The sequence below is a fragment of the Curcuma longa genome, unplaced genomic scaffold, assembly GCF_044706935.1.
Source record: "Curcuma longa cultivar G26 ecotype Majalengka, Jawa Barat unplaced genomic scaffold, ITB_CL_G26_1.1 contig_15349, whole genome shotgun sequence".
NCBI classification, from domain to species: Eukaryota; Viridiplantae; Streptophyta; class Magnoliopsida; order Zingiberales; family Zingiberaceae; genus Curcuma; species Curcuma longa.
In genome coordinates this window covers 75,259-84,697 of record NW_027430048.1, presented here as the reverse complement: position 1 = coordinate 84,697, position 9,439 = coordinate 75,259, and the positions used below count along the sequence as shown (strand labels likewise).

The 9,439-nt window shown below is 39.2% G+C and overlaps 1 protein-coding gene and 1 long non-coding RNA gene across 2 annotated transcripts; one reads left to right on the top strand and one right to left on the bottom strand.

Moving 5' to 3' along the window:
• The first annotated feature begins 3,993 nt into the window (after nucleotides 1-3,993).
• LOC141816220 (uncharacterized) lies at nucleotides 3,994-5,027 on the top strand. The gene is made up of 3 exons (XR_012600667.1): nucleotides 3,994-4,090; nucleotides 4,308-4,412; nucleotides 4,918-5,027. It is a non-coding gene; the product is annotated as an uncharacterized LOC141816220 (long non-coding RNA).
• A 1,858-nt stretch (nucleotides 5,028-6,885) lies between these two features.
• Nucleotides 6,886-9,192, bottom strand: LOC141816230 (patellin-3-like). The gene is made up of 4 exons (XM_074704052.1): nucleotides 7,976-9,192; nucleotides 7,719-7,843; nucleotides 7,492-7,633; nucleotides 6,886-7,369 (listed from the first exon to the last, which is right to left on the bottom strand). The coding sequence occupies exons 1-4, from the start codon at nucleotides 9,173-9,175 to the stop codon at nucleotides 7,109-7,111; spliced, it is 1,728 nt and encodes a 575-aa protein (XP_074560153.1). The 5' UTR covers nucleotides 9,176-9,192; the 3' UTR covers nucleotides 6,886-7,108.
• Nucleotides 9,193-9,439: the final 247 nt, after the last annotated feature.

The window sequence follows — 9,439 nt, the reverse complement described above, 5'->3', positions numbered from 1 at the left end:
TTAATTGCATTTATTAGGGTATCCTTTACGAAGCTTTTAAACGGCCGGGTGCCCCCCTTTAAACTTAAACGTATCCCATAGCTGTTACAAGTATTAACTATGAATTTGATGGACCAAGTTCATGCACATGCAGCTTTATATCGACATGACATTACTGCCTTATATGATCATCATCTATCTTTGTGTATTTTAGAATATCTACATGCTCATGGAGGACAGGCAAAGAGGGTGCTGGTCTGTGTGGTCCCACTATAAAATATTAGGTCTGCATGGCTTTTGGGTTTGTTAGTGTGACCTATCAGTGACCTAGCTAGCTAGCTAGCTAGCAAGCTAGCAAGGGGCAGGGGCAGCCGGGCAGCCGGGCAGCCGGGCAGGGGCAGGGGCGGGGGCAGGGGCAGGGGGCAGGGGGCAGGGGCAGGGGCAGTTCTGACCAGCGCTCAGGCCGGTCCAGCTGCCTGGCGCTGCACGATGCATTTCCAGCGTGGTTCGACGGCCCCGAGCGCGAAGCGGACGAGCAAAAATGGATGTCGCCTTTCCTCGCTTTCGCTTCGGCTACGGAGGGGGTGGCGGTCGGAGTTTGATTTATGCGCACGAGGGCCATTCTTCGGCCATCTCGGCGGCGGCGGCCGGGGGAATCGAGCTGAGGGCTTTCAGTGTAGGAGGTGGCAGGATGGAGGAGAACAAGATGTCGCATTCGGAGACTTTCGGCGCTGTCCATAGCAGTGAGTGGGGGTTCGATGTCACGGTCATCATCGTGAATAAGTGGATCTTTCAGGTGTGATTCCGTTCCTTTTACTTTATATACTTTCCTCTTTCCAGTATTTTTTTCCTGACTGTTTTGTGATGTATTTGTTATCTATCTAGATTGTAAGAAGGTCGATTTTTTGGTTCTCCCTTTATTATTGTGGTTGTTCTTCGTCTGTGATCGGAACCATTCCTTCACTTTGTGCGTTGAGATTGTGTCTTGTTAAAAGTTTGGAATTTCTGAACTTTACAAGATCCTGGAACTGATGTATGACTGCCTCTTCTCTCTAGATCGCATGGGCTTGTCAAATTCTAGGGTTGTTCAATTCCGCTAGATCTGTTACATAAAAACTATTCTATTGATCAGAAATAATTTTATACATATCCTGTGATGACTTAATTTATTCTTTAAAGAAATGAAAAAATTGGGGAAAGATTGAAAAGGTAAAATCCGGAGGTGAGTAATCTCTATCCAAAGGAGAGATTCTGACCTCTCACTGAGGTTTGTTCAAATCTACACCCCAAGGCACAATCAGGTGCTGGTCTCTCTATCCGTTGCAAATAGTGTGAGATCTTAAGCAGCAAAACATAAATGAAGGTAATTACTCTTTTCCGTAAGGTGATTTTAGGGGATCTCTGACTTATGGTAAGGAAAAGGTTATGCTTATGCTTTAATAATTGCTACTTAAATATGTTAGTGCTAGAATCTATGATTTGGATTATATGATGCATATCCAATTAAATTAGATAAAAAATTAGAATAATTTCTAAATCTAGCATAATTTTTTTAATGCTTGACAAATCTTGCACGAATTTTCACCAACATAAGCACATACTTTTAATTTTATAACAAATCTAGTATATTATCAAATTAGCACATTATATAATTTTTGTAATTTTTTTTCCCAATCAATTGACATATTGCTTTACGACTTATTTGATTGTTAGAGTAAAAAAAAAATTATGCCAAACAACTAATATATTAAATTAGGAATTCTTCTAAAAATTCTCTGTTATGTACATGCACATAATATTTTTAATTTTTTTAATCAATTAATACATTTATTTACTGATAGTTAAGAGTGAAAAAACAAATAATATTTTAAATCAAATAACTAATATACTAGTATTTTTATTATCGATTTTTTTTTTCTAAAATTTTTATGTAATGTATTAGATTAATAATGTAGTAGACTTGCTATAATTAAAATTGAAGTGTATACATATATTTGTCTAAATTAAAAGTGCATGCTAGATTTGTTAAAGCATAAAAGTCTATGATAGATTTAGCAATAATATTCTCTAGAAACTTATAGGCTCATTATAAAACAATTTTAAATCTAATTTTGAAATTAAAAATAAATGAGAGATATTTTGAGGTTTCATAAAAACTTGTAGCAATCCTAAAAAATTTCAAAATATTAAAACTAAAAGATAACATAAGTTGTTAGTCAAGTTAAATAATGTGATAACAAAATTAAATAATCTTCACTCAGTGCAAAAGTTTTGGTTAAACAGTGTAGAATAAATCAAGTCTCAAAATGCACCCCTTTAAAATTAAACAATTAGGTGGTGTTGTTGGGTCTCTTTCTTTAGTTTTCTAGATATTCGTTTCTAGACCAGATTGTGCACAGTTTGTTCCCTTTCTCCTTCTATAGATCTCTGCTCTAGCTCACTAGTTTCCTTCTTGTAGCTTCAGTTTTTGCTAACATAAATCAAATTTAAAGTTGATTGGAACCTATATCTTAACAGGTGTTAGTATACTAGATATCAACATTTCCCATCAATATGGGTTCATCTAAGGAAGTTCTTAATGAAGGTATTCTTGGTTGAAAGCCCCTTACAAACTAGATCCATTGTTACTGAATTTGTTAAGGAATATCAGTGCTTCATTCCATGGCAAACCTTTAAGGGTGCATTATATGGGTCTGTGTCATCATTGGTTCATGGAGATTATCCTACTGTTTGTATAATATAAACTACTAGACTGAGCAATTAGATTTAGACTTAGAGCCTTGTAGCTTAGGCTTGGTGATCTCTGTATCTAGCTATCTCTCTTTCTGGCCTTAAACCTATATCCCATCCTATATTTTTCGCTTTAGCAAATGGGTCAGTCCCATCTATTTAGGGTGTTGGTCAAGTCACTCCTGAACCTACCACTTTGATTCTCTATATTCTCGTTTAAAAAAAATGACGTGCTAGCAAAACAGTTGATTCTGTTTCCATTTAGGATTCATGGATTAGGTGAGTAGCTAGCACATGGCAAGAGTCACAAGAATTATATTATTTGAATATGTTACACATTCTGATTCCCCTTTCCATTTTCCATAGTTATGTAGGGATCTTTGTAGCTAGAACTTACAAGATCCGGGTGAAACGGCCGACTACGTCTGGCATTTTATGTTATAGAGAAATCCATGTCTCAAAAATGCTAAATAAAGCGGAGAATTGGATTTAGCTTACATTTTATGGAAATGCCACAAGTTTTAACTGCTTCTAAACATCGATATCGGTGATATTACCTCATGCAACTTATAGTAAAGCTTGTGGATTTGTTTTGTTTGACCTATTTTTAAAGTTTGTTCTAAATGAATGTTGACACTATTAAAGACAAAACTGTCTCAACATTGTTTGATTTGCAAAATTTAAGTGATAGTGTATTGTACAACTTTTTTTAGGGGGTCGACCATAACTCAGTAGTCACTATCTTTGTTGTAGTATAAACACGGTGTACAATATGGCACCTTTCGCAACTATGATACTCTCTCTTCCTGCATTAATACTTGAAGGAGCTGGAGTGGCTAACTGGTTCTACACTGGTGAATCTATTTTTTCATCGTTGCTCATCATTTTTGGCTCAGGAATTTCAGCCTTTTGCCTTAACTTCTCAATCTTCTACAGCTGTTACATTTAATGTCGCAAGCAATCTAAAGGTGAGTTAAACTGTGATATTTGCATGAACTCCTCTTCATCCCCTTTCAATTTTCTGATTCTAAAAGAAGACATCTTACTGCAGGTTGCTGTCAATGTGTTAGTTTCATGGCTTATTTTCAGAAATCCAATCTCTGTTAATATACGAACGCAGTCGGATGCACAGTGACCCTGTTGGGCTGCACCTTCTATGGATACGTCAGGCATAAGCTCATATCAGCAGCCGGCAATTTCTGGGCCACCTCAACATTAGACTATCAACAATCCATCTCACCACGAACGCAGTCGGATGCAAACCCTGTTGGGCTGCACCTTCTATGATAAGCAAGAAAAGCTTTAGTGGCTCCTGCATCACTAAATTGTAGATCTCTGTGTCGATAGTTCTTAGATCAGAAGAGCAAAGATTAAGATGCTGGTAATTTCTACACTTCCATGGATGTTACTACCCAGATTTGAGTTACATGCACTCGCTAATCTTTTGGTGTTAAAAAATAGACCTCCAGTTTTCTTTTTCTGTTCGACATGTTATTCCAATAGTTTTACTCATGGCTCCTGATTAAGTTTATCTTTTCATTCATTTATTTGCAGAATGCCTTGAGGATTAGTATTACTAAAATGCTCTTAAATTGTAGGAATCTCGATCGGCTTGCTCTCCATCCTACTAAGTTCTATAAACTGGGGCCTCAAGGATAGAGAATATTTGAATCTTCTATTTGAAAACAAAATCTGACAAGGAGGTAACTAACAATTTTGATTATCTGAATTATGTTGAATATAAGGTTCTTGAAAAATTCACTTAATGTGTTCATTATCAAAGCATGGTAATATTTCAGATTTCCTTTTATCCTTGAAGTGGAAGCAGGACATCCTTAAGATCAAAATGTTTCTTTGAGCATTTTTATTAACATATTAGGAATCTGAACTAAATGTATTAGGACAAAGGAAAAAATAAAGAGTTCTAGGACATGATATACCAACAACACTACTGTTTCATATAAAATAATTTCTAAGTGCCAAATGCTTTTAAAATTTTTCCTTGTCCACTTCTCCAACCTCAATTTTTCTGCATCTGCTCTTGACATTCTTGTTTTTGCACAAGAATGCACCAACTAGATATGTACAAAGACATTTAAAAAGAGAAGCAGACAATTAATTTTCCTTTCAATATAATGTAATTTGTTATTAATTATTTTTGAATTTATCTTGTTTTGATCTATGATAAATTGCTAAATGTGTTTGCAGCGAACTGAGGAGAGTATGTTGGAAGACAACTGGGTGTTGCTGCTGGTCAAGAACAGAAGCATTGAGATGTAGATGAAATTTAATGAGATGTTGATCATTATAAAATTAAATAGCAGGAATAAACAATGGAAATACTTTTGTTTTCATAATCATCGAACTAGATCGGCCTCTATTCTTTTTCTTCTTCTTCTTTTTTTTTTAACCTAACCTGGAAAAGATAATTCTATAAAAACAATGGGTCCCTCTCCACTTTGTCATGATAGGTTCAACTTAGTTAACTCTGCCTGCCCACTCATCTATAGCCTACGATGACCAATAAGTTGCTTGGTGGGGCCACGGACAGCCAAACACTGAGATGGTAGTACAGGTTCCACTTGGTGGGGGCCAACTACAGCCAAAGACTGAGATGGTCCAGGTTGTGCCATGCCCACTCCCAATATTTCAATAGAAACTTATTTTTTCTAAGAGTGGGAAATCACATAATTTTTTTAATAATAATTTAAATATTTAATTTTTAGAACTGATTAATTTTAGAGATGATCAATTTATTCTAAAAGTTTTTTTATCGACCATTACTCACGTCGAGAAGTACAAATTGACCTAACACTCACAGTCAGATCTTTTACGAAATCAATCGTGAACAATACATTTGTTGACAATTGATCCCAAATGTTCTTATTTGTATCTCTCATGTCTTACTATTTACTTATGTCTTTGGGAGGGGGAGGGGGAGAGGGAGGGGGACAAAATCACACACGCAACGCAGTGCGCGATGGAAGAGTCCGAGCACCCAGATCATTTCGGACGTTTGAAATAGGAACAATAGTATTTTTTATTTATTTATTTTTATAGTCATTTAAGATTTTTTTCTTTAGGATTTAAAAGTTGAATTATAATATTAAGCATATATATTTTTTTAAAATAGTAAAAATTTAGGTGCTCATGAGATGTGTCAGATTGTTATTTCACACTTCTTATCTCACACATCTCTTGAGCAACTAATTTTTTTTATTTTAAAAATTTTTTATGCTTAAAAGAGGAGGGCAAATTAAAGAAACTCAACCCCTAAATTCTAAATGAAAAATCTTAAATGATAATTATAAAATGGCACTGTCCTACTCCGAGTGCCCGAAACACTTCTAGATATCCGAAATCTTCTATCACGTTGCACGTACAAACAGACGCACATGATATATATATATGAGATTACAAAGAGTTATTGCACATCTCATTGTTGCCCAACATCAATGAATTACATGTTTCTGAAAGACAAAAAGAATAAGGGCAATCATTCAGATGTCGTTAATGGCAATGAAGAATTCTGAACTCAAACCTTCTCTTCAAAGAAGCCCCAATGCTCATTCATTACAAAATATATTGATGTTATCTAAGTTAATTTTGACTTGCACTGGACATTCAAAAACAAGGCACTTATTATTATCCACCCCAACGTACTGTTTGATTTAGGTTTCAGAAATGGCATTTAATGAGGCCGTCGCCAAGAAGACAGTTAAATGAATTGAACAGAGAAAATGAAATAGCAGAGTAGGAGAGAGGAACATTCACTGTACATTCCACTAAACAAAATAAATGTAGTACTCTTCTGCACATGGCTGGTCTATGCAACAAAACCACCCTATCACAATTTAGTTTAATGGAGAGAGTTAAAATATTTGGAGAGATTTGATGAATACAAGGAACTGACTGATGCTATCATCATGTTTGAGAAGATGATGCCCATTGCTCATGCTCATCATCATTACTAATATGCTCTCTGTAGGTTCTTGTTTCATGGTGTGAAGACATGATACTTCAGGATTAGAGACAAATCAAGGGGAAAGGATCTAACAGAGTAATTTAAGTCATGGCAATGCAAGAAATATGTAGAGATAAGATATCAACATGAGGCAGATTGTTCTTGTTTTATTCAAAAATTTCTGACAAAGTCAAACCATATTGCAAGAGACAAGTTCTGAACCAGTTTACACAGAATGTACAATGATAACAGAGCAGCAACCCATAATTTAAACAAGCATAACTCAACTCAATGATCAAACCAAATACGCCAACAACAAAGAGGAGAGAAAAGAAAAACTTTGATCAACTGATTGAAACCCATTTCTCCGAATTCTTCCCTTTTATTTCTCAAATTTCAACAAATGGAATGAAGGGCAGATGGCGGATGAACTACTTATGTGGACTCAACAGAAGATGTGGCCTTGGATCTGTAGAGGAGTTTCTTTTTCTTGGATGTCGGGTTTTCGATGTTCAGAACCACCTTTCCAGGTTCACCGATCTTGAAAGAGGTCTTGATTACAGGCTCGTCGGCGGCGATGAGCTTCCTGTTCTTTTGCACGAGCACTGTGTATCCGTCCTCCGCGCTAGGCACGAATTCAGCACTGTAACTCACTTCCCATCCCAAGACCCGGAGTTCCCAAACCAAGACAGTTGCCTGATAAAAGAGCACCAATGATCCAAAATCCAAACAAAGATTTCATGAAACAATGAAAAACTGGATCTTTTTATAACTAATGAGCGATAGGGAAATAAGGGAGAACGGGATCGAGCCACAACCTCGACAGTTGGTATTTCGATGGATTGCTTTGATGAAGGCTTGATGGTAACCTCAGTAACAGCATCACTGCTAGTGAAATCTGGATCATCTTCCTTGCTTAGGCCTCCAAATGCAACTGGAACTTGCTCAGGTGCTATGTATCTGTACCAAGATCATGAACCCAGAGGGAAAAATCAACCTAAAAGAAGATAAAACGAAGAAAGAAACTAGATGGATCTACACCCACTTGAATAGAGTGTCTGCTGATTTAGATGGCCCGGCGAAAACGAACTTGCTCTTGGTCCTCTGGGTCAAGAAGGGGCTCATCATCCTGTTGAAGGCGAGATACCACCATGGAACATTGATGAACACCTAGCATGGCATAGATGAGTTTTTCATTAACAGTTAGCAAAATCAACCAAGCAAACTGAGAGGATTGTCAAAAAGATGCAATTTTTACGATCGAAAGAGATAGTTAAAGTCAGATCATTGAGCTAAAATTACCTTCTTGGCTATGAACTCAGGGTAGTTGTCCTGCAACAAGGTGACCGCCTTGTTAGTGGCCTGGCGATGCTTCCCAAGCCTAGGAGCGTTCTTGAGATCAGTCACCTGAACCATGGAGGAGATACCACCGGGAGTGAAGTCCAGGAGCTCTCGGATACCCTTTTCCAGGTACTGGATCCTCCACTTGAGGAACTTCTGCCTCTTCTCCTCGTCGCCGAAGGCCTTCTCGTAGAGCTCCTTGTCTTGGAACTCCCCATAGACGTTGTAGCACACCGGGTGGCCCTCCCTGTCGACGCCGTGCATGAACACGGCCTTCTCCAGTTCTGGCAGGCCGAGGTTCTCCTCGAGGAGAGCCTCGATGCCAAATTGTTTTCTCCAGATGACGGCGTTCTTGAGCATCGTCAGGGCATCGTTAACCTTCAAGTCCCTAGCACGGAGGAACTTGAGGAGGACAGTATCGCTCTTCTCGTCGCCAAGGAGAGGAACGCCCCAAATGAATACCTCCTCCGGCGGCTCGGCTGGATGTGGAACAGGGATCTCAGCTGGTGCCTCCTTGGCTGCCTCCTCATCGGTCTCCGGAGGAGGTGGCGCGACTGGGATGGCCGTCTCCTCGATGGCTTCGACCGTCTTCGCGTTGTCATCCTCGACCGTAACTGACTTCTCCTCGCCAGGCGTCGTGGTAGATAAAGGCACATCTTTTACTGGCGGAGCAGTCTCCTTCTCGACGTCCGGTTTTGGCGGCTCCTCCGGGACTGCCTCCGGCTTCGTAGGTTCCTCCGAGGCCACCTCCGGCGCAGGGGCCGCAGGCTCTTCAGACTTAGTTTCTTCCTCTTTGGCCGGAATAGGAGCGGGAAGTGGCGGAGGCGCGAACTCGTTGTTGGCGACGGCGGCTTGGACGAGCAACTTGAGCTCATCAAGTGCCTTCTTCTCGGGATCGATCGCCTCAGCGACGACGCTAATCTCAGCAGCGGATTCACCTTCTACGCCCTCGGGATTCTTTTCCTCAGCCTCGGGTGCTTCCGCCTCGGCCACGGCCTCGGCAGGCTTCTTAGTCTCCTCCCCTTCCGCGGCGGCCTCAGCAGAGGCCGCGGAGGGAGGCGCCTCTGTCTGCGGCGCCCTCTCCTCGGCGGCAGGCTCGGAGACGACGACCTCAGTGGCGGGGGGCGCATCGGTCGCTTTGCTTCGGGATTCTTCCGCCATGGCGACAGAGCGAGAGACGGGGCAAAAGCAACAGACGGAGAAAGTGAAATAATAAATAACAATGAAGAAAAAAAATAAAGGAAAAATGAAGTAGAAAAAGAATAAATATTTCTATAGTAGTTCAATTTTAGTTGTATATTTTTTTCATAAAAAATAATTATAATAATACAGGGGCAATTACTCCGATAAATTACTCTGTTTATAAATAAAACAGAATGATTTAATTTACTTCCATTTAAGCCAAAACATAATATTTCAAATTGA

Coding starts and splice junctions, on each gene's coding strand:
- LOC141816230 (XM_074704052.1), bottom strand. CDS start 9,175: ATGGCGGAAGAATCCCGAAGCAAAGCGACCGATGCGCCCCCCGCCACT. Junction 7,844..7,975: donor CTGAGTTCATAGCCAAGAAG/GTAATTTTAGCT, acceptor ATGCCATGCTAG/GTGTTCATCAATGTTCCATG. Junction 7,370..7,491: donor TCGAAATACCAACTGTCGAG/GTTGTGGCTCGA, acceptor CTCTTTTATCAG/GCAACTGTCTTGGTTTGGGA.